This window comes from Moschus berezovskii, chromosome 16 (assembly GCF_049115385.1).
Source record: "Moschus berezovskii isolate FMDL1 chromosome 16, NW_MosBer_1.0, whole genome shotgun sequence".
Classification (NCBI taxonomy): Eukaryota; Metazoa; Chordata; class Mammalia; order Artiodactyla; family Moschidae; genus Moschus; species Moschus berezovskii.
The window spans coordinates 49,805,525-49,829,103 of record NC_142475.1 but is presented as its reverse complement, the minus strand read 5'-3'; the positions used below and the strand labels follow the sequence as shown (position 1 = coordinate 49,829,103).

General features: G+C 39.9%; 1 protein-coding gene and 1 long non-coding RNA gene across 7 annotated transcripts in view; one reads left to right on the top strand and one right to left on the bottom strand.

Annotated features, from left to right (window-relative positions):
* LOC148775249 (uncharacterized) overlaps positions 1–23,579 on the bottom strand; it is an 81,980-nt gene that overhangs the window by 6,106 nt on the left and 52,295 nt on the right. The window contains exon 4 of one of the 3 annotated variants that reach the window (XR_016039350.1): positions 10,974–11,211. The exons of 1 other annotated variant lie outside the window; for it this stretch is intronic. This is a non-coding gene — a long non-coding RNA (uncharacterized LOC148775249). Of the gene's footprint in view, positions 1–10,973; positions 11,212–12,066; positions 12,193–23,579 lie in introns of those variants that run through there. One more of the 3 variants, XR_016039348.1, reaches the window with a different exon arrangement.
* PREX2 (phosphatidylinositol-3,4,5-trisphosphate dependent Rac exchange factor 2) overlaps positions 1–23,579 on the top strand; it is a 293,115-nt gene that overhangs the window by 221,867 nt on the left and 47,669 nt on the right. For all 4 annotated transcript variants that reach the window (XR_008686780.2, XM_055432691.2, XM_055432693.2 and 1 more), the window contains one exon: positions 1,447–1,561. Coding sequence is in view for 3 of the 4 variants with exons in the window: in XM_055432691.2 (XP_055288666.2) it covers positions 1,447–1,561 (115 nt within the window). In the remaining variant the exon portion in view is untranslated. The remainder of the gene's footprint in view (positions 1–1,446; positions 1,562–23,579) is intronic.

Genomic DNA, 23,579 nt, shown 5'->3' with positions numbered 1-23,579 from the left:
GAAAATTGAGGCTCATTAGTGGTAACAAGTTCAAGGGGAAATAATTTGCCTTTCCAAATTGGATCCATCGCCATTCCTGTTGCTGGCAGCCTCTTGAAAGGGAATCTTGTATTTCTAGGCACTTTCCTGTGATTCATTTCCTCTCCAAAAGGTTAAAAATATCACTGTGTAAAGTCTAAAGGAAGAAGAAACACTTAACTAAAAATGTTAGTTATGAAAGAAATCTATATTAATCAAAGGCATTTGAAATTAATGGTAAGTTTTACATATATATAAATATGTTTTAGCTTATTTATTTTCTTAAATGTTTCTCCATAAATGGCCCCTTTTTTGCTTTACATGTTATGTTAGTCTCTGCTGTACAATGAAGTGCATCGACTATGTGTATATATACATCAAGAGGGAGGCCTTTGAGCCTTCCTCCCGCCCCACCCCCTTTCTACCCTCAGAGTCATGACAGAGCTTATTTATTTTTAACTGAGTTAACTGACCATTGAAGTAGACGTAGTATTCTAAGACTTCTCTTTATCTATACTTGTTTCATAATTTAGTTGCAACTACAAGAGAATATTAATATACATGGAGACAGACAAATTCAAAATTTTTATTCTTATTTTGTTAATACACATTTCTGCATCTCATACCTAGCTATATGTATGTGTATATATGGTGTGTGTTTATATGTGTATATATACATTTATGTGTTTATATATATGTATGTTGTGTTGTTTAGTCGTTTAGTCGTGTCCAGCTCTTTGGTGACCCCATGGTTGTAATCTGCCAAGCTCCTCCGTCTCTGGGATTTCCCAAGAAAGAATACTGGAGTGGGTTGCCATTTTCTCCTCCAGGGAATCTGTCCCACTCTGGGATTGAACCCATGTCTCCTGCATTGGCAGGCAAATTCTTTGCCACTGAGCCGTGAGGGAATCCATGAAGTTTGAGTATAAATAATATATATATGTAAATATATATGAAGTTTGAGTTCAGCTTCACAAAAACATGTACAAAACTTTTTAAAAATAGAAGCAAAAATTTTTTAAGTTTTTTCCTTTTCATCTGTCTTTGCTGTGCTGGGTCTTCATTGCATGGGCTTCTCTAGTTGCAGCACTGAGGCTTAGCTATGTGGGATCTTAGTTCCCCAACCAGGGATTAAACTTACTGGGCCCCCTGCATTGGGAGCACAGAGTCTTCTTAACCACTGGACCACCAGGGAAGTCCTGACAGTTTAAATTAGAAATTACCTTTGCCTACTTACTAAAGATAATTGCCAAATGTTTGAGCCCAAGAATGATTTTTTATCTGTTTTTGAACTGGTTTAACTTTATTTCTTGTATATGTGGTCATGTTTGGTGCTATTCAGTGCATTCACTAATAATAAGATGACACTAAATGTGGAGAAACTGAGTTATACAATTACATGAAGAGAACATTTACTTGTTTTCACAGCACTGGAGAGCATGGAAGGATATTATTATAGAGACAATGTTTCGGTGGAGGAATTTCAAGCTCAGATAAATGCAGCCTCTTTGGAAAAGGTCAAACAGTACAACCAGAAGCTCAGGTATGTCATTGTTCAGTTTTAAAAAAGGTTTTCATATTGTAACAAGAGTAGATGAATAGAACTTTTGCAATTATTCATTAGATGATTAATCATGATATTTCTTTTGATATAAAGTCCTCTTTTGGGGGGTTTAATATTTCTGATATTCTAATGGGTTCTTTTTCTGCAAATAAGTTAGAAAAAGTTTTAAAACTTTCATGCTATTGTCTTAATTTCTTAGGAAGATCAAGAGATTAAATATTTAACAGACCATTATCAGGAAAATAAAACCATTGATCTTTTATAGCAGTGTCTTCTAGGAGATTCAGTGGATTAAAGGTAAAATAGTTTCCTTTATGTACCATTAAACAACAAACAGCCAGTACCTTATACCAAGAGGTGAATATGTTTAACATAGAAGATAAAACAGGTACTGCTTTGCTTGATATTGGAAAAAGTATCTATTTTCAAATACTTTCAAGTAGCATTGCATTTTATTGTTTTTCCTCTAAAAATCTCTTACTGATATCATGATCAATGGCAGGGAAAAATGAACTGCAATAAGTGAAAGGGAAATGTGTTATAATTCAGAAGCTTTAATCTTCAATTAATTATTAGCCTATGTATCTCCCTTTTATAAATTACTCTGGTAATAGGTCATCTTTTAAAATTATTGACAGATTATGGCTTTTATTTTTAAAAGAAAAAAGATTTTGTCCTGCTTTAGGCCTTAGTAACTCAAAAATACTGTTGTTTTTCTTTTTTTTGGTTTTGTCCATAATATGGCCAAATCATGAAGATAAATTAATTCCTAAAATTCCTGGTGCAGGAAGGGGTTGGTTCTTGTGGTTACCACCAGTGGGTTGGCTTTGTTTCACTGTGGATGCATCCTCACGCTAACCCTGCCTCACACAAACCTGTCCCTTTTCCGTGTTCTTTACTCTCGACCATCATTTTATCATCTTTAGCCTCAAAGCCCCCAGTATTTTTTCATTTCTCATTTTCTTTTCCTCCTAAAATCTAGTTTAAGATCCTGATGATTCTCTTAGACTGCCCTAATTTTATTACCTTGTCTAGATCATTATTTCTCAAAGACATCTAATAGACTTTCACAGGGGAAAAAAAAATAGTTATTCTTAAATACTGTGTATGTGTGCTTAGTCGTGTCTGACTCTTTGCAACCCCATCGACTGTAGCCTGCCTGGCTCCTCTGTCCATGGGATTCTCCAGGCAGAAATACTGGATATAAGAATAGGAGGTTGCCATGCCCTTTTCCAGGGAATCTTTCCCAACCCAGGGATTGAACCTGCGTCTCCTGAATTGCTGGTGATTCTTTACCATCTCAGCCATCAGGGAAACTCAAATACTGTGTCTAGATTCCTGGTTCAGAAAGATCTGCTGGAGAAGGGATAGGCTACCCACTCCAGTATTCTTGGGCTTCCCTTGGGGCTCAGCTAGTAAAGAATCCGCCTGCAATGTGGGAGATCTGGGTTCGATCCCTGGGTTCGGAAGATCCTCTGGAAAAGGGAAAGGCTACCCACCCCAGAATTCTGGCCTAGAGAATTCCATGGACTTCCACGGGGTCACAAGAGTTGGATATGACTGAGCAACTTTCACCCTCACTGACTAAGCAATACTGACTTAAGAAGCTAAGTCACGTCTTGTGAAGACCTCATTTGAGTACCATTAGCACAAAAGATAATTTTTGCTTTCATCTGATAAAATATAGGTTATCTTTCAAATAAGAATACAAAATTAAAGCATTTCTATGGAAGCTGTGGGCCCTGACAATACATCCCCCGAGTCCAGTTTGAGCAAACAAACTTGATCTTCCCGACCCAGGGATTGAACCCACATCTCTTATGTCTCCTGCATTGGCGGTGGATTCTTTACTACTGGCACCACCTCAGAAGCCTTCGAAGTCCCTTAGGAGATTCTAATATGTTGGTAGAATTGAAAACAAATTCTCTAGATTGGGAAGTTGTCAAAGTATGACCGCCAGACCAGCATCCCACTAGACCATTGCTGTAGCATCCTCACTCATTTCTGGTCTCTAAGGAGTTGTTCTAATCAGCTGAGAATTTTGCTCCCAGATGATAATTTTAACCCACATGTCTGACCATGTCACTCTTCTGCTCAAAGCATTTGTTGATTTCTTATTGCCCTTCCCCTGCCAAAGAGTCACAAACTCCCTTGCCAGGCAGTCAACCTCTTTCATGACTTTGCCCAAGACTTCCTTTCTCTGCCTGTGTGCCAGCCAGGCTCTGCTTTCCTCATTTCTAACCATACCCTTTACTTTCCTTCTCCCCTGAGTTTTCACACTTCACTTAGCTTCTGCTTCCTGTCTCCCCTGTCTATAAAGCTACTACTCATATGATTCAATGTCCAGCTCTAGGATAGTCTCCTTCATAAAATATTTTTCATTTATTTTTGGGCTACGATGAAACCCTGGGCATTCAGTTTTTCAGAAGTCCCTTATGTGCTAAGTTGCTTCAGTTCAGTTCAGTCGCTCAGTCGTGTCCGACTCTTTGTGAGTCGCTTCAGTTGTGTCCAATTCTTTGCAACCTATAGACCGCAGCCCACCAGGCTCCTCTGTCCATGGGATTCTCCTGGTGAGAATACTGGAGTGGGTTGCCATGCCCTCCTCCAGGGGATCTTCCTGACCCATGGATCAAACCCACGTCTCTTATGTTTCCTGCATTGGCAGGCCGCTTCTTTACCACTAGCACCCTCAGAAGCCCTTAGAAGTCCCTTAGGAGATTCTAATGTGTTACTAGAATTGAAAACCAATTCCATAGATGGGGAAGTTGTCAAAGTATGACCTCCAGACCAGCGGCATCTGTGTCATCTGCAAGCTTGTTAAAAGTATCTCTTGGGTGGACCCCGCACTCTGTGCTGGAACAAGCCTTCCAGGTGATTCTCATCAAATCACACTCAAATTTCAGAGCCACTGCCTGAGGCTAAATGAGTGACAGTTCATCCTTCCCCTCTTCCATTTTATTTTATTTTACTTTATGGCTGTTACAGAATTCAGTTCTTATCCCTGATGATACAATTATGTGTATAGGTTCTTTATCTTCTTTATTTTATTATAAGCTCTTTGAGATGCAGGATAAGTTTATCTTGCTGTTTCCCATTGCATTTATCAAAGTATTTTGCATAGAAAGCTCTCATAAATATATCTTTAGTTGCATTAAATTATTTAGCTGTAACTGGCAGAGAAAAGTGCAGATGGGGCATAGCTTTTACACACCTATGGGTCATTTTTTAAAAATACAAATATACAGTCACTATACATGAGTGAATATTTATATTTTTTAAGAAAGAAGACGTTAGTTTGAGCAAACTCTGGGAGATAGTGAAGGATAGGGAAGCCTGGTGTGCTGCAGTTCATGGCGTCACAAAGAGTCGGACACGAATGAGCAACTGAACAATAACAACAAGAATAGATACATGAGATGTTCACTATGCTTTATTAAGAAAAACAGCATATGTATTAATTGCATTCTGTCCTCTTAACACAGGAAAATGTTTTATGTATCTTTCCTGAAGAGAACAGTTTAAAAGTACAGACTCGGTACAAATTACATGCCCTTGTCAGCAGTTACCTGCTATATATCCTACTTGCTGAATATTCAATTTCCTTTGCACAGGAAGACAATTACTTTCCTCTTTACTCCCAATAATGCCATTTTTTCCTGCTGATTTCTTGAGTAAAGGTGTTAATTTCTTCCTTAATTTTTCCTGTTACTTGTAACCTCAAATACTCAGATGTTGCTCTTAAAAAATCTGTTCTTGGTTTTCAGACCCAGAGGCTGACATTGACCATTTCTTTAAAGGGGCTGTTTTTGTCCGTGTTAAAAAAAACCCTTCAGGGGTCACTAGTTCCTCATAGCCCTAGAGCCTTTTTAACACTTTCACTGAAAACTGTTTCATTCCGAATGTTAATTTACTAATTCAGTTCAGTTCAGTTCAGTCGCTCAGTCGTGTCCGACTCTTTGCGATCCCATGCACCGCAGCACGCCAGGCCTCCCTGTCCATCACCAATTCCCGGAGTCTACCCAAACCCACGTCCATCGAGTCAGTGATGCCATCCAACCATCTCATCTCTGTTGTCCCCTTCTCCTCCTGCCCTCAATCTTTCCCAGCATCAGGGTCTTTTCAAATGAGTCAGTTCTTCGCATCAGGTGGCCAGAGTATTGGAGTTTCAGCTTCAACATCAGTCCTTCCAATGAACACCCAGGATTGATCTCCTTAAGGATGGACTGGTTGGATCTCCTTCCAGTCCAAGGGACTCTCAAGAGTCTTCTCCAACACCACAGTTCAAAAGCATCAATTCTTCTGCACTCAGCTTTCTTTATAGTCCAACTCTCACATCCATAACATGACCACTGGAAAAACCATAGCCTTGACTAGACGGACCTTGGTTGGCAAAGTAATGTCTCTGCTTTTTAATATGCTGTCTAGGTTGGTCATAACTTTCCTTCCAAGGAGTAACCGTCTGAATTTCATGGCTGCAATCACCATCTGCAGTGATTTTGGAGCCCAGAAAAATAAAGTCAGCCACTGTTTCCACTGTTTCCCCTTCTATTTGCCAGGAAGTGATGGGACTGGATGCCATGATCTTAGTTTTCTGAATGTTGAGCTTTAAGCCAGATTTTTCCCTCTCCTCTTTCACTTTCATCAAGAGGCTCTTTAGTTCTTCTTCACTTTCTGCCATAAGGGTGGTGTCATCTGCATATCTGTGGTTATTGATATTTCTCCCGGCAATCTTGATTCCAGCTTGTGCTTCCTCCAGCCCAGCGTTTCTCATGATGTACTCTGCATAGAAGTTAAATAAGCAGGGTGACAATATACAGCCTTGACGTACTCCTTTTCCTATTTGAAACCAGTCCGTTGTTCCATGTCCAGTTCTAACTGTTGCTTCCTGACCTGCATACAGGTTTCTCAAGAGGCAGGTCAGGTGGTCTGATATTCCCATCTCTTTCAGAATTTTCCACAGTTTATTGTGATCCTCACAGTCAAAAGCTTTGGCATAGTCAATGAAGCAGAAATCGATGTTTTTCTGGAATTCTCTTGCTTTTTCCATGATCCAGTGAAGTGAAGTCACTCAGTTGTGTCCAACTCTTTGTGACCCCATGGACTGTAGCCTACCAGGCTCCTCAGTCCATGAGATTTCCCAGTCAAGAATACTGGAGTGGGTTGCTATTTCCTTCTCCAGGAGATCTTCCCCACCCAGGGATTGAACCCAGGTCTTCCACATTGTAGGCAGACGCTTGTTGGCAATTTGATCTCTGGTTCCTCTTCCTTTTCTAAAACCAGCTTGAACATCTGAAAGTTCACAGTTCACATATTGCTGAAGCCTTGCTTGGAGAATTTTAAGCATTAACTAGTGTGTGAGATGAGTGCAATTGTGCAGTAGTTTGAGCATTCTTTGACATTGCCTTTCTTTGGGATTGGAATGAAAACTGAATTAGACATCAGAAAAGGCTTTATAACAAACAAGCATAAGTAGGTAAATTAAGAAACTATTATCTTATTGGAAAGCATTCTTTAGATTACAGGTTTCAGAAACCAAACTTAAACAGGCATAAACAAAATATGGCTTATATAACCAGTATATCCAGTGACTATGGGTGCTTCAGGTACAGCTGGATCCAGGTATATGGGTCTTCAAGATACTCTTTCTTTCTCTTTGGTATTCCTGTCCTCTCTGTGGGCTTCATTTTCAGGCAGAGTTGTTTCACTTTTGGGTAGAAGTGGTCGCCACAGACCAGTATTGCATTCAGAGAAGAAGAGAAGGTGTCTCCACTATACCTCTTCTGCCAACTAAGATTTCCAGCAAAGTACCTGGTCTCATTGACAAGACCTGAGTCATGTGCCTGTTCCTGGGTGGGCTGAGCATCACAGAAGACCAGTGGGCTGTCACAGAAAGCACAGGGTAAGGATGCTGGACAAGCACAAACAAAGGATTTCACATCAGTTATAGCGATTTCTCCAGAACAGCAAAGAACAGGTGGAAATTTGCTACTTAAAAGAAAAGATATTGTAGCCGTGATACCTACCAATTTTTAAGAACACATTAGAGGTCAGTCACAATGCTAGGTGAGTTATATAGATTATTTAATAAGACAATGACTTCCATATTATTATCTCTATTTTAAAGGGAAGTTGCACAAGTTAACCCAGATAATAAGTGGTGAAAACAGGACTTAAAGACTTTTTTCTCTTTAAAGTCTGTAATTTTTTTTACTATATTAGGCCATCTCAGTGAGAGGAGTAAACGGTTTACACGACAAACAAATTTTCTGTTATGAAGTTTTGGTATCAGATATTATCAAGTGCCTCCAATTGCTTTGATTCTGTATTATTTATTCATTGAATGTTCATGAGGTTTCCATTCTTGTGAGAATGGTCAAGATGGAAAATGAACAAATAAGCTAATCCGTAAACAGTGTATTGTGGATAGTGAAAAGCACAATGAAGAAAATCTGAAGCTAGTTGCTATACTAAAAGAGCAGCTTAGTTAGGAAGAACTTAAATATTAGGTGTTATCTGAAAGAAGGGCTTCCCAGGTGGCGCAGTGGTAATGAATCCACCTGCCAATGCCAAAGACGCAGATTCAGTCTCTGGGTTGGGAAGATCCCCTGAGGAAGGAAATGGCAATCTACTCCAGTATTCTTGCCTGGGAAATCCATGGTCAGAGGGGCCTGGCAGGCTGCAATCCATGGAGTCACAGAGTTGGACGTGACTAAGCACACAAGAAGATTTGAAAGGAACGTGAATCACAAGGAGATGGTCTTGCCAGAGTATGGGAGAAGATCGTTCCCAAAGAGGCAAATTGATGCAAACGGGTCATGGCAATAGCTTATCTTATCTGAGGAAGACAAAGGTGGCCAGCGCAATGCTGACAAGTTGAGAAGGATCATTTGTGTTGAGAGAGCTGTGCAGAGGCCTGGCTATGTAAGGGCTGTAGGTTATTGTAGGAGTTTGGATGTTATTGTAAGGAAGGAGACCATTGCAAATGTTTTATTGAATTCCACGGAGAAGGCAATGGCAAGCCACTCCAGTACTCTTGCCTAGAAAATCCCATGGATGGAGGAGCCTGGTAGGCTGCAGTCCGTGGGGTTGCTAAGAGTCGGACACGGCTGAGCAACTTCACTTTCATTTTTCACTTTGACACATTGGAGAAGGAAATGGCAACCCACTCCAGTGTTCTTGCCTGGAGAATCCCAGGGACGGGGGAGCCTGGTGGGCTTCCGTCTATGGGGTCACACAGAGTCGGACACGACTGAAGTGACTTAGCAGCAGCTGTCCAGTTATATCTCATGCATCTCTTGCAAATAGAATTCAAATGGCTGAAGTTTGCTGGAAGCAGTAGTGAAGTATGCGGTGGCCAGCTGGCTGTTCTGATTGTTTCTCCTCCAGTCTCCAGGGGAATACAGATGAGGCCGTGTACCTCGGGAGTCTTTGCCTCGTGCATCAGAGCCCTGGCACTGGGTGCCTGCACACACCCTGGGTTAGTTGTTTCTCTGGGTGAACAGGATTGAGCCAGCGGAAATTTCTAACAGCTGCTTCTAAAATATACCCTCCAGTGCCAAGTCAGATGATGTTCTTGATTGATTTCCTTCCGATTCTTAAGAAGTACAGCATGTAAAGTGTCTAACTCAGAAATTCTAACCACGAAATTCCAGAGAGAGGGACGTTCTCATTCCTTACCTTCACTGTTTTATTCTCTCTTTTCTAACTCAGACTCCCCTTTGTAGTTACTCTGGCCATAAGCCATCATTCCCATTAGCCTCATTTTTCCCCACCTTACATAAATGTAATTTATCATTGCCAAACCCTTTCATTTTAATGTATCCTGTTTATTGGCAGAAAGCAGCACTGCATGGTGACTAATGAGATAAATGTGAATGTGAGCAGTATTCTTCTATCAAGTGCTCCTTTCAGGTTGAGGGGTCTAGATTAGCTTTTTCAAATACCATTTTCAGTATAAAGTCAGCATTAAAGCAAAAGAGAAAATCAAAAGGAAACAAGTTGTATATTAGTTTCTAAGGTCATTTATTAGCGTGGTGAAGTAACAACTTTGTACTGAATATTTTAGGGCTTATAATTTGGGTTATCTCAATGTAAATTCATCATCTTTTTAGAAAGCAGACAAGGAAATTATTGAAAACATATATTCCCTTAAAGTATATCCTTTTTTGGATGTAGAAGGACACATTTTCTTTAAAGAGAATTTTTTTAAAAACCAAAATATATTTTATATAACAAGTATAAGGATGATAGATATTTTGTTTAGCAAGAAATGCTACACAAATATTAATCTCAGTCATATATTTTGAACAGTTTTTTCAACTGAGAAATGTCTGGCTAGAAGGATGCATGTGTTTGGCTGTTCCCATGATAGCATCTCCATAAAATGGGTCATTTCTCTCTACCTTGAAGGGAAAAAAAGTGAGTATGTTCTCCTGGCATGAGACAGATATGAAGAATGGCATAGCCTTACTACCATTTCACATCTTTACAGCTATCAAACAGCACGAGAAAATAAAGAATAGCAGGACTTCAGGCTTTGACTCTATCTGCAGTCATAGGCTCATTACCAAATCAGACTTGGGTCCCCTCACCTAACGCACAGTAAAGCCAGTCCACTGACACCAGGTTGTAGTGAAGGGCATTTCAGCATTTATTGCAGAGCATCAAACAAGGAGTCCAAGCAGCCAATGCTCAAAAGGCCCAGACTCTCTGATGACTTTCAGAGACAGGTTTTTAAAGGTAGAGTGAGGGAGATGGGTTGCAGGATGTATGATCAGCTTGTGTACAGTCTTCTGATTGGTTGGTGGTGAGGAGATTGAAAGCTGACGTCATCAACCTTCTGGTTCCAGCCTGTCTGGGGTTATGTGTTTATGATCAGTCTGCAGTTTACTTCTTCGACCTGGTAAGCATGTCAGTATCTACAAAACAGCTCAGGGATATGGCTTAATGAGATGGCTGGATGGCATCACCGACTCTGTGGACATGAGTTTGGGTGAACTCGGGGAGTTGGTGATGGACAGGGAGGCCTGGCGTGCTGTGATTCATGGGGTCGCAGAGAGTCGGACACGACTGAGCGACTGAACTGAACTGATTATCTATGGACATGAATTTGAGCAAACTCCGGGAGATAGTGGAGGACAGAGGAGCCTGGCATGCTGCAGTCCATGGGGTCACAAAGAGTCAGGCATGGCTTAGCAACTGAATAACAACAAATTATAGTCCTCAAGGAGGAACTAAAGACCCTTGACTTTATTTAATGGCTAAAGTAATATTATTTTACCTTTCCTGACTGCCTTTTTTCTTCATTTTCTCACTTCTCTGATTAAATTTATCCTTTGGAACTCAGGGGAGGCCTTGGGGGCCTCTTTTACAAGCAAGAGGCAGGTGGAGAGCGTGGGGGTAGGTATTTGTCCCCGGACGGTGACGTAAGGTCCTGCTCAGTTACAGGCACTTGTCTTCTGTCCTCATCTTTTTCTTCCCACAGAGTCTTTGACTCATAACACACTATTTCCCATTCCTTGTTTAGACCGCAAATGGTATACCCCAGTTTGAAATGGAAAATTTTGGTTCTGTTGATGAGAAGCTGTGCAAGCTATCTTAAATCAACAAGAGTATGAACTTCGTAAAATCTGAGAGCAAGCAAGAGAGACAAAGAGAGAGAATATCAATTAAAATACAGATAATGCCTTTGTCCTTCAATTGTTTCACTTTATAAAGCTGCAGATTTTAGCGCTATTCTGTTTTAATTAATTGGAAACATTCCAGATGCATAGTGAACTCTTCTATAGCTGTTTTATATTTGCTTTCCATTCAATCTTTAGCTGAAATCCATTTTTTATACCTTGAGATACATCCACATTTCTGTTTTGCTAAGACTAGCTGTAAACTAAATGTGTATATCCAGGTTATTTCTATTTTCAATAGGTTATGGAGATTTCAGAGCTGTATATTTTGTTTTATATAAGAAGTGATTCTTCAGTAGCAGGAGAAAACAACTAAATCTACAAAGAATTTGAATTTGTTTATAATGCTTTAAAGTGTACTAGATTTCTTTCCTATATCTGACATAGGTAAAGGATCCATGTTTACAAAATTAAAGTTATACTCTAGGTGTCATATTCTTGCACTGTATAAATCTAAAGGAGCTGCAGGATACTTGTGTTTGACACACCCTTCACCCCCACCAAGTATCAGGGACAGGAATGAATTCAGTAAGTGACATTTTCTCTGGCAGAGAAGCTGGGTTTACAGTGTTTAAGGGGGAGGGGATGGGAGGTAAAGTTGTTGGGAAGGGCGCATTTTCCAACATGGAGAATTGCAGTCGTTGTTCAGTAGCTCAGTTGTGTCTGACTCTTTGTGACCCCATGGACTGCAGCACACCTGGCTTCCCTGTCCTTCACCATCTCCAGGAATTTGCTCAGACCCATGTCCATTGAGTCAGTGAGGCCATCTAACCAGCTCATCCTCTGTTGGCCACTTTTCCTCTTGCCTTCAATCTTTCCCAGCATCAGGGTCTTTTCTAATGAGTCAGCTCCTTACATCAGGTGGCCAAAGTATTGGAGCTTCAGTTTCAGCAACTGTCCTTCCAATGAATATTCAGGATTGATTTCCTTAAGGATTAACAGAGAAAATAGAATGAGTAAAAGTCCTGAAGGGTTGAGGAGAAATGATAAAGTGTCTGGAGGCTGGAATTCAGGAGGAAGAAAGGCATGAAGCAAATGGATGAACAGAATCAATATGCCCTCCTTTACCTCCTGTACCTTCAACTCTTCCTCACTTCTTTCAACCCAGCTGTCACTCAGGACACACTCCAACCTACTTCCATGTGCTGAAAGAGTAGACAGTAAATCCCCTACATAGGAACCTTCAGGTTGTGAACTTTCAAAGATGTGAATGCAGGTTTCCATGCCCAATCACATAAGTCGGTCCATGTGTCTGGTGTACACTGTCACGTGAGTGGGTCCTCTGCGAGTAGTTTTGCTTCTGTGTGCTTACTGTACAGTGCTATAGTACAGTACCTTTGTTTCAAGCCCAAGACGTCTGGAAGCAAGTATAAAAGCAGCACTATTGTAGTTGGTACTACCGTACTTTTCAAGGTACTGTACTGAAGATTAGAAATGTTTTCTTTATTTTTTGTTTTTGTTTTGTTATGTATTATTTGTGTGAAACATATTATAAACCTATTACAGTACAGTATTATATAGCCGATTATGTTAATTGGGTACCTGGGCTAACTTTGTTGAACATGTCAACAAACTGAACTTACACACGAGCTCTTGGAATCAAGGATGTTCATATGTAGGGGGATTACTGTAATTAGGACCCATCCCATCTCAAATTTATCTTCCTGCAGGAAGCTTTCAGGGATAGCATCAGCTGGAATTGCTTGGTATCTTCTCTGAAACTCTGAGAGTCTCTGTGTTTTCCTTTATTTTATTTTAACTGCAGGTTATTTACCTGCTGATGTATACATGAGGGCAGCCATGTCTTAGTTCACCACTGTGCTTGGTACATAGCAAGCACTGTAAAGGGGCTTTCCAGGTGGAGCTAGTGGTAAAGAACCTGCCTGCCAATGCAGGAGATATAAGAGATACCATTCGATCCCAGAGTCTGGAAGATTCCCTGGAGGAGGGCATGGCAACCCACTCCAGTATTCTTGCCGGGAGAATCCCATGGACAGAGGAGCCTGGTGGGCTGCGGTCTATAGGGTCACAAATAGTCGGACACACCTGAAGTGACTTAGCACGCATGCACAAGTACTGTAAAAATACTTGAATTGGAAATCCAGTTAACTGCAATGTATTGGTCTTTGGGTGGGGTATTATCATTTTATTGAATTTATTCCAGTATCCAGTCTACTTCATTTTATATTCAGAAAATTCTGGGCCATTTGAAGGGTACAGATGCTGACTCTGTTGGAGACTTCTCTAAAGAAAATTCATCATGTAGCCAAGATTCATAAATTTCACATGAGACAAGATCAGACAAAGTTGAAATTATAGTGGCACTTTTGAGAGCAACATACCTCTTCTTTATTTGAAAAACGCTATAATTCTATTAAACTTTGCCACTGTTACTTCCTGAAAATATGAGAGTTGCCAATATATTTATGCATATAATCTCATTTAATTATCTGGGCTATACTTATTTCTATGTGAATTAAGACTAATTCATTTACCCTTGGGAAGTTGTAATTATGTCTAATATTTATTTTATTATTGCATGAGAGGAATTTTAATTCAATTTTTAGGTGAGAGTAACAAATGGGATTAGAATGATTTGACTATGAGTTTTCACATTTTTGCGATAAGTCCTTCTTTGTGATAGTTTATCCAGGATGAATAGATGTTCTGGCTGACAAATAGCAGCAGATAAAATCATCTTCAAAAAGCAACATTTGAAGAAAATTACCTCTCCATAAGCTAAGAAAAGCTATTGTTTTCACCGAAGCAAAGGGAAGATCAAAGTACCTTGTGTTCAGAATTTCCTTTGGAATAAAAAAGAGCTGGACATGTCCAAGAAAAAATAAACACACCCTGAAGAATCAGTTAGGGAAATATACTTTGTGAGGAAAAATTGTTCCTGTTTGTGGAAGCAAGATTGATTCTTATTTTTAACTCTGCTGACTTTTCTACCAGAGCACAAGGACAATCAGTCTTTAAAAAATACATTCAAAGCAGCCTAGTCAAGCTCTCTCAGTGAATTTTTTTTTCCTATTGCTTTTGTCCAATCCTTTTTGGTGACATTTCAGAGTTCTTTTCTTTGGTGGATGGACCATGGAAGGGGAGTGAATCATTCTAAATGATCAAAAGAATCATATCCCTTCTTTCAAAAGAAGGGATAAGAAAATCACCTTATCCCTTCACCAGTCAGGAAATTTAGTTTGGACCCAGAGCTTTTGATAGAAAAGACATAACTGTAACTCAGAAAAATTAATATGGATGTATTGAAAGTCATAATTTATGTGAAGAGTCAGGGTATTCTGTTTGTAAATGGGCTGTCTAGTTACATAGACCACCCAACTTCAGTTAAGGACAAAGTTCCATCTTATATGGATTCAAGTGTGTGAAGTTCTCTCAGTCATTCAGGAAGAAAATCAAACATGTCTTTGCTTGGCTTCTGGTAACTTCAGTCAGAAGGACTCTAATTTCAGTTGCTTTGGCCAATTTCTCCCCATCTTTCTTGCATGCTAAGTTGCTTCAGTTGTGTCCGACTCTTTGCGACCCCATGGATTGTAGCCCACCAGTCCCCTTTGTCCATGGGATTCTCCAGGCAAGAATACTGGAGTAGGTTGCCATGCCCTCCTCCAGGGGTTCTTCCCAAACCAGAGATTGAACCCACATCTCTTACTGTCCTGCATTGGCAGGTGGGTTCTTTACCACTAGTGCCACCTGGGAATCCCTTGGAATATTTCAAAATCTGTCCTTGCTGAGAGGTCTTCTCACCTTCCTGAGGTTAGTCTTTGTCCTTATCTTCCCTTTGTAAGCTTCTGTTTTGACATTATCACATCAAATTTTAAATTCTTTTTATGCTTATCTGTTTCTGCTTTTCACCTTGGTTTATCCATTGCTGATAAGGTACTTATTAATGGACAATTAATGAATGCTTGTGTATCTATCAATGTCCAAAATTTGGGGCAACCAAACCATGATACAGAACATAACTGAGCAGCCTGGGGGTACTAGTGAGGATAAAGTAGGGGTTAGAATGAGGCTAGAGGCAGAAAGACTGATTAAGAATCTATTAAAATAGTTCAGACAAGTGGAAATAAGAACCCTACACAGATGGTAAAAATGGAGATGGATAGGAAGGTATAGATTTTAAACTATTTGAGAAATGGAGGGGAAAAAATCTTTTCCACCAGAAACATGGTTTGTTTAGAGGGAAACAGAGACATGCTGGTTTGGGTGCCTGCACTGTTCTCTGATACAGAGTGGGTGCCTGCATTGTTCTCTGATATAGAGAGAAAGCATCGAGGTCGTACATGCTGCTGCTGCTGCTGAGTCACTTCAGTCGTGTCCGATTCTGTGTGACCCCATAGACGGAAGCCCACCAGGCTCCCCCATCCCTGGGATTCTCCAGGCAAGAGCACTGGAGTGGTTTGCCATTTCCTTCTCCAATGTGTGAAAGTGAAAAGATTTCTTGAGAAATCTGTTTGCAGGTCAAGAAGCAACAGTTAGAACTGGACATGGAACAACAGACTGGTTCCAAATAGGAAAAGGAGTACATCAAGGCTGTATATTGTCACCCTGCTTATTTAACCTCTATGCAGAGTACATCATGAGAAATGCTGGGCTGGATGAAGCACAAGCTGGACTCAAGATTGCCAGGAAAAATATCAATAACCTCAGATATGCAGATGACACCACCCTTATGGCAGAAAGTGAAGAAGAACTAAAGAACCTCTTGATAAAAGTGAAAGAGGAGAGGGAAAAAGTTGGCTTAAAACTCAGCATTCAGAAAACTAAGATCATGGCATCTGGTCCCATCACTTCATGGCAAATAGAAGGGGAAACAGTGGAAACAGTGAGAGATTTTATTTTGGGGGGCTCCAAAATCACTGCAGATGGTGACTGCAGCCATGAAATTAAAAGACACTTACTCCTTGGAAGGAAAGTTATGGCCAACCTAGACAGCATATTAAAAAACAGACATTTCTTTGTCAGCAAAGGTCTGTATAGTCAAGGCTATGGTTTTTCTAGTAGTCATGTTATGGATGTGAGAGTTGGACTATAAAGAAAGCTGAGCGCCAAAGAATTGATGCTTTTGAACAGTGGTGTTGGAGAAGACTCTTGAGAGTCCCTTGGACTGCAAGGAGATCCAACCAGTCCATCCTTAAGGAGATCAGTCCTGGATGTTCATTGAAAGGACTGATGTTGAAGCTGAAACTCCAATACTTTGGCCACCTGATGCGAAGAACTGACTCATTTGAAAAGACCCTGATGCTGGGAAAGATTGAGGGCAGGAGGAGAGGGGACAGCAGAGGATGAGATGGTTGGATGGCATCACTGACTCAATGGACATAAGTTTGGATAAACTCTGGGAGTTGGTGATGGACAGGGAGGCCTGGCGTGCTGCGGTTCATGGGGTTGCAAAATGTCAGACATGACTGAGCAACTGAACTGAACTTAGTGAACTTAGACTTTCTACAGTGATATAATGAGAAAAACCAGAAGGTGAATTATCTGGAGGTGCCTGCTGTAGTAATATACTGGAGGAGGGAAAGTTGGTCAAACTTGGATTCCAGTCCCCACTCTTGCACTGATTGGTTGTGTGACTTGGGGCAAGTTCTCAGTATCTCTGAGCCTTGATCTCCTTTTCGTCCAGTGGAGCTAGCAATGCTTCATAAGCTGACATGAGTATTAGGTTGAAAGGAGATTTACACTGTCCTCAGGATTTGCCAAGCTTAAGGAGTAGCTGGGGCTTCCCTGATAGCTCAGTTGGTGAAGAATCCACCTGCAACACTGGAGACTCCTGTTTGATTCCTGGGTCAGGAAGATCTGCTGGAGAAGGGATAGGCTACCCACTCCAGGATTCTTCGGCTTCCCTTGTGGCTCAGCTGGTAAAGAATCTGCCTGTAATGTGGGAGACCTAGGTTCGATCCCTGGGTTGGGAAGATCCCCTGGAGAAGGGAATGTCTACCCACTCCTATATTCTGGCCTGGAGAAAGTCCATGGGGTTGCAAAGAGTCAGACACAACTGAGTGACTCTCACTTTCACTTCACTTTCAAGGAATAGCTCGTCACAAGGCCTCTAATCTGCAGGTGAGTTTCATGGAAGGTGGGTTTTGTGAGTTTCCTACAGAACAACTTACTTGAAGAATACAGTTATAATCAAGGGCTTCCCAAGGGACTCGGTGTTGGAGCAGGTGACCTCACTGCCTCGTGGGGAAGACAGAGGCAATCTTCATAAAATAGTTCTGCAGGATGGAATTGGGCAGGCTTTATCTCCGGTATTCTGGGCTTCTCTTGTGGCTCAGCTGGTAAAGAATCCTTTTGCAATTCGGGAGACCTGGGTTAGATCTCTGGGTTGGGAAGATCCCCTGGAGAAGGGAAAGGCTACCCACTCCAGAATTCTGGCCTGGAGAATTCCATGGACTGTGTAGTCCACGGGGTTGCAAAGAGTCGGATACGTCTGAGCAACTTTCACTTTCACTATTTGTGCCCAGAGATACTTCTGAGAATAACCTGGATACTGTCTTTGATTTCACAACAGAGAAACTATTAAAGATAAAGACAGTGGTGGAAAACTATCTAGAAGGATGCACAGCCCCAGTTTTGTGTCCAGGTCTGAATTTAGTCCCAGGACAGGAACGATGATTGCCCTACTGTGCTACAAACAAAGTAGAAGGAGGCTTCCAGGTGCCTCCAAAGACAGTATTAGAAGTGGTAGCTTTTGATGCAGTTTGTGATTAAAAGCTAAATGGAAGGTGTCACATGCAGCTTTACTCTACTACACCTTGAATGCCACCAGATTTTGGGGGCAGTTAATAAAGAATTTCCATTGAGGTCATTTTTGTTATTCTGCAATCAAAATTAAAGTTATGAGTGAAGTAGTGATTTCCCGTATTCAACATCTAACAAATTGGTAGATGCAACAAACACTGCATATACCAATACTTCAAGTATTTGATGTGGGAGATGAATGGTTTCTTGTTTGGTAACTAATCTAGGTTGGGGTGATAGCATATTTTACAGGGAAAATGCATCTTTAAACTCTTTCTGTGCTTGTTTTAATAACTTAAAACCTTTCCAATGGGCTTCCCTGGTAGCTCAGTGGTAAAGAATCTACCTACCAATGCATTCGACACAGGTTTGATCCTTAGGTTGGGAGGATCCCCTGGTAGAGAAAATGGCAACCCACTTGTTGCCTGAACAATCCCATGGACTGAGGAGCCTGGCAGGCTACAGTTTGTGGGGTCACAGAGAGTTGGACATGACTGAGCAACTGGGCATGAATACAAAGTGTCTCATAGAAGAAAACCAGTCTCCAGTGGAATGATTGGAAAGAATGGAATTGTAGCATGTATATTATCATAAGTGACCAGTCCAGGTTCGACGCATAAATTTTCCTCTGTTCATTTCTTTGCATTTGTGCTTTTTTAATAAAATTCTTTTTTAGAAATAAAAAAAAATAAATAAACTAAAAAAAAAAAAAAAAAAGAAAACCAGTCTCACGGAGCTATATTGACAGGGAGGGAAGATTTTAAAGCAATTTCTTAACAAAATTCAATAAAATTGTATTGCCATTCATAAATTAATGATAATTCTACCCATTTTATTTCTCTAATTTATTTAATTATGTTAAACCATCAACTTTGGTCAGTACAAATAAATTCACTGACATTACTAGGGAGAATGGTGTGAGTAGTGTGGTGGATGGAGTCAGCTGAGGGGAGTTGTTCAGAGGTTTGGAAGGAGGATTACCAGGTTAGGCTTCTTGGCAGAAAATTTTGACTGGAAGAGGAAGGATGTTATTGGACAGTGTCTGAAAGATACATGGAATAAATGAGGGCATATTTACTTTTTCATTGGAATGCACTTGCTCATATTTACAGTTCTTTGGAGAAAGGACTCAGTAGTGGATGAGATGATTTCTTGTCTATCCATACTAATTTTCACTTTTCCTTAAGTATGTACTTAGTGATTCACTTAACAAATGCTTATTGAGCAGCTGCTTTGGCTAAGGCAATATTCTAGGTGCTGGGCTTACGGAGGTAACACGATGTAGATCATGTTCAGTTTCAAAGAGTTCTTTAAAACTTAACCTGTAATCTGTTCATCTGAGGAATGAAATTACAAAAAAAAAGAGTCCTGAGGGAACTTCAGTTTCTTAATGTATTTTCATTAGCGTAATTCAGAAATAGTGAGAGCTTCAGGTGGGCTCCTGCAGACCCAGGTACCAGGCCGGTGTCTGTGGTCCACTTGCTGACCCAGGCACCAGACCCGCATGGCTAAAGATTCCATTTGATGGCCCTTGCAGAATTTCTGTGTGGACTGACTAGTGAAAAGTTTTCCCAGCTGAAGCCAGTCTGTGAAGATAGGAAGAGTTGCCTCTTACTTCAAATGCACAGATGCCAACACAAGACTGCAAGGATTGTGAATGATCTTGGAAACATGTCATCACCAAAGGGAAAAAAGAAAATAAAAAGCTTCAATAACTAACTCTAAAATAATGGAGATCTGTAAACGTCCTGACAAAGACTTTAGAACGATCCTCAAAGAAGTATAGTGAAATGTAAGAAAACACGGTCAACCAAATTAGGAAAACAGTGAATGAACAAAATGAGATGTCCAGCAAAGCAATAGAAACCATTTAAAAAACTCAAACAGAAATTCTTGAGTTGAGGAATATGTTGATTGAACTGCCAAATTTAATAGAGAACTTCGACAACAGATTCAACCAAGCAAAAGAAAAAAAAAATCAGTGAACTTGAAGACAAAGTGTTTTAAATTATCCAGTCAGAGGAACAAAAAGAAAAAGAAAACTAAAAAAAGCTTATGTGAATTATGGGATACCATCAAGAGAAACAACCTACTCATTACTGGAGTCCCAGAAAGAGAAGAGAGGGAGAAAGGGACAGACACCTTTTTAAAGAAATAATATCTAAGAAATTCCCAAATCTGGGTGGAAATTTGGACATCCAAGTTCCTGAGTTTATAGGTCTCCAAAGAGTTTCAACCCTGAAAGTTCTTCTCCAAGACACATTATAATAAAATTGTGTAAAATCAAAGGCAGAATTTTTAAAACTGCAAAGAAAAAAAAAATTGCTCATGTACAGTACAAGAGAACAAACCCTCCATGAGGCTGTCAGCAGATTTCTTAGTAGAAACCTTGCAGCCAGGACAGAGTGGGATAAACCTGGAGGCCATTGTGCTCACTGAAATAAGCCAGAGAAGGATACTATGTGGTCTCACTTCTGTGTGGAATCTGGATGGAAATCTGGATGGAGGTGGGGGGCGGGGAATGAAGATGTTGAACTCATAGAACCAGAAAAGAATAGGGAGATAGGGAAAATAGGACAACATTGGTCAGAGGGTACAAATTTGTGGTTATGGAGGATGAATGCATCTAGAGAGCTTATGTACAGGCATGTTATCTATACTTAATAATACTGTACTGAACCCTGAAATTATGCTTAGAGTGGAATCCAGGAGATTTTATATACACAAAAGATGTTAACTAGGTGAGATAATGATATATTAATTAGCTTGACTCTGGTACTCATTTTACTGTGTATATTTATATGAGATAACCATAGTATTTACCTTAAATGTGTACAATTTTTATTTAAAAATTTTAAAATGTTAAGTAATGAATAAAAATGATAATGATAGCTATTAATAAAATTGGGTGATTTGCTATGTGTCAGATGTTGTACACTAACCGCCTTTGTGTGTGCATGCTTAGTTGCTCAGTCGTGTCCGACTCTTTGCAATGCCATGGGCTGTAGCCCTCCAGACTCCTCTGTCCATGGGGATTCTCCAGGCAAGAATACTGGAGTGAGTTGCCATGCCCTTCTCCAGGGCATCTTCCCAACCCAGTGTTCGAACCTGAGTCTCCCTCATTGCGGGTGAATTCTTTACCATCTGAGCCACCAGGGAACCCCAATTAAACAAAATCACTGCTTTTTATAGGGTCTTGTCTATAAGTATAGAAGCCAAAGGGTAGGTTTTTAACATCTAAACATGATAGTACTTAATCATGTTTATTTTCATCTTTTCTTCTTTGGAACACTGAACAAGAATTTGCTATATCATTTCTGCTAGTCATTTGTAGGTAAAACAACACTCCTATGAGTCTTGCAAGAGATCTTATGAATATTTGTCTCTTAATCATCATTTTCTCTCATCGAGAAGGAAATATTAAATACACTTCCTCTCTATTTTTAAGTTCTGATGATTGTTAAATCCTATAAATATTTGCTTCAGTGTTAATTGAGATGTAGCCTAATAGTTATAAACTTAAAAAGAATCCTTCCTACAAAGAATTCTTTTTCAAAAGTGCCTAACAATTATTTTATCTATTTTAAAATTAAGATGTTTAATATATTTCCTTTTCTCTATCAGGTCACAGATATGTTTAGTTGTTCAACTGTGTGTTTTAGAGCTCTCATGAAATAAAACTCAATTCAATACTATATCAAGTGTTATTACAGGCTATGAATCAGGCATTGTCTTTGATTATGGGACAGCAAACTATAATTTTAGGTGCTCTGTTTTTGATAAGCCAAGAGACGAATTTATCCAAGCAAATCCAAGTTTATCTCATTATTGAGTTTTTCTCTTCATATAAGTTTAGGTAAAACCTGTTTCAGAGAAGTCAGAGCTAATGCTTATGGTCACTCAAGGTGGGTGAGATGAAGGTGCAAATCACCATTCTCCTACCTACTTATTTAGCATGTATTCTTTGCCCATATATGGGCACAGGTTGAATCTATCTGGTGATTTTCATTTATACAAGAGATCAGTATCTTTTGATGTGATTTTCTGTGGATTTTGCCCCTTTAATTTAAGTGCTATGATAGTCAAAGGCAGTTTAACAGTAGTACTTATGAAACAGTCACAACTATAGTCAAATGCTCTACCATTGTAATAATGGCATGTCTATGACTAATATCTGTAATTGACCAAACACTGTTATAACTCCTTTTTGAAATGCAGAGTAAATGCTAAAATCCAAAAACTACATGATCCAGGTTAGAATATTTAGAGATAGGACATGATATTAGGAGAATTATATATGAGTCTGGCCAAGTGAGAAATTTCCATACATTATTATAAATATAGAAATGATCTCATAAGCACTGATGTAAAGAACAAACAAGAATCTAGCAGCGATCTGAGTGGAATACTGTAGTTGTTCCTCCTTACTTGTAAAACACCAGTGACTCTTGCGCCTTAATTACCTCTCTTAGAAATTGGATATCTTCCAGCATGCCCAGAAAAAGGGAGAAAAAGGGCCAGAGAAGTTGCCAGATACCAGTCACTTTTGTCATTGATTTAACCTCTGTGTCTCTCCTATCAGACTTTTGCATGGTCTCTCTTTATGTAAAAACCTGACTATTCCTGGAGCATCAGCTTGACCCTGTAGAACTGTGATCCTAATATGTTACTTATCTGAGAAATCATTTTTCTAACTTGTTAGTATATTAACTTGCATGAGTCTGAATTAATCTTGATGTTGCCTGAACTCATTTTCTTTCTTTCACGTCAGCTGTCAATTCCCTGTGTCCCAGACTTCCCTGTTGGTCCAGTGGTGAAGACTCCCACTTCAGTGCAGGGAGGCATGGGACTGATCCCTGGTCAGGGAACTAAAATCCCACATGCTGCATAGCATGGACAAAAAAAAAAAAACTAAACTAGTCTTTTTACTTCTAGGGTCTCAAATTTCCCTAAATTGTCATATCTGATGGGTCATGTACTTCTATTTATTCTTTTTTTTAAAAATAATTTTATTGTTGCTGTTGTTCAGTTGCTAAGTCATGTCCAACTTTTTGCAACCCCATGGACTGCAGCAAGCCAGACTTCCCTGTCCTTCACTATCTCTCAGAGCTTGCTCAAACTCATGTCCATCGAGTCAGTGATACCATCCAACCATCTCATCCTCTGTCCTCCACTTCTCCTGCCCTCAGTGTTTCCCAGCATCAGGGTCATTTCCATTGAGTTGGCCCTTCACATCGGGTAGCCAAAGTATTGGAGCTTAAGCATCAGCAATTTTATTATTTTTTTAATTGGAGGATTTTCCATTTATTCTTACTTTTTCACTGGTAGCAAAGTGTACCCTGTGTAGTGCTTCTCCACTGCATAACAAATTAATTATAGTGTCTTAGTTTGGTATTTCATTTCCTCACAGTATGAATCCAGCTCGCTTGCCCAATACTCACTCTCACTGCCTTACACGAACCTGCTGTCTGCAAAGTTGGCTCCATCCATTTCTCTTTCTCTTCTATTATTCATAGTGTTGCCTCTACTTGAAATTCTGTTTTTCCATCTTG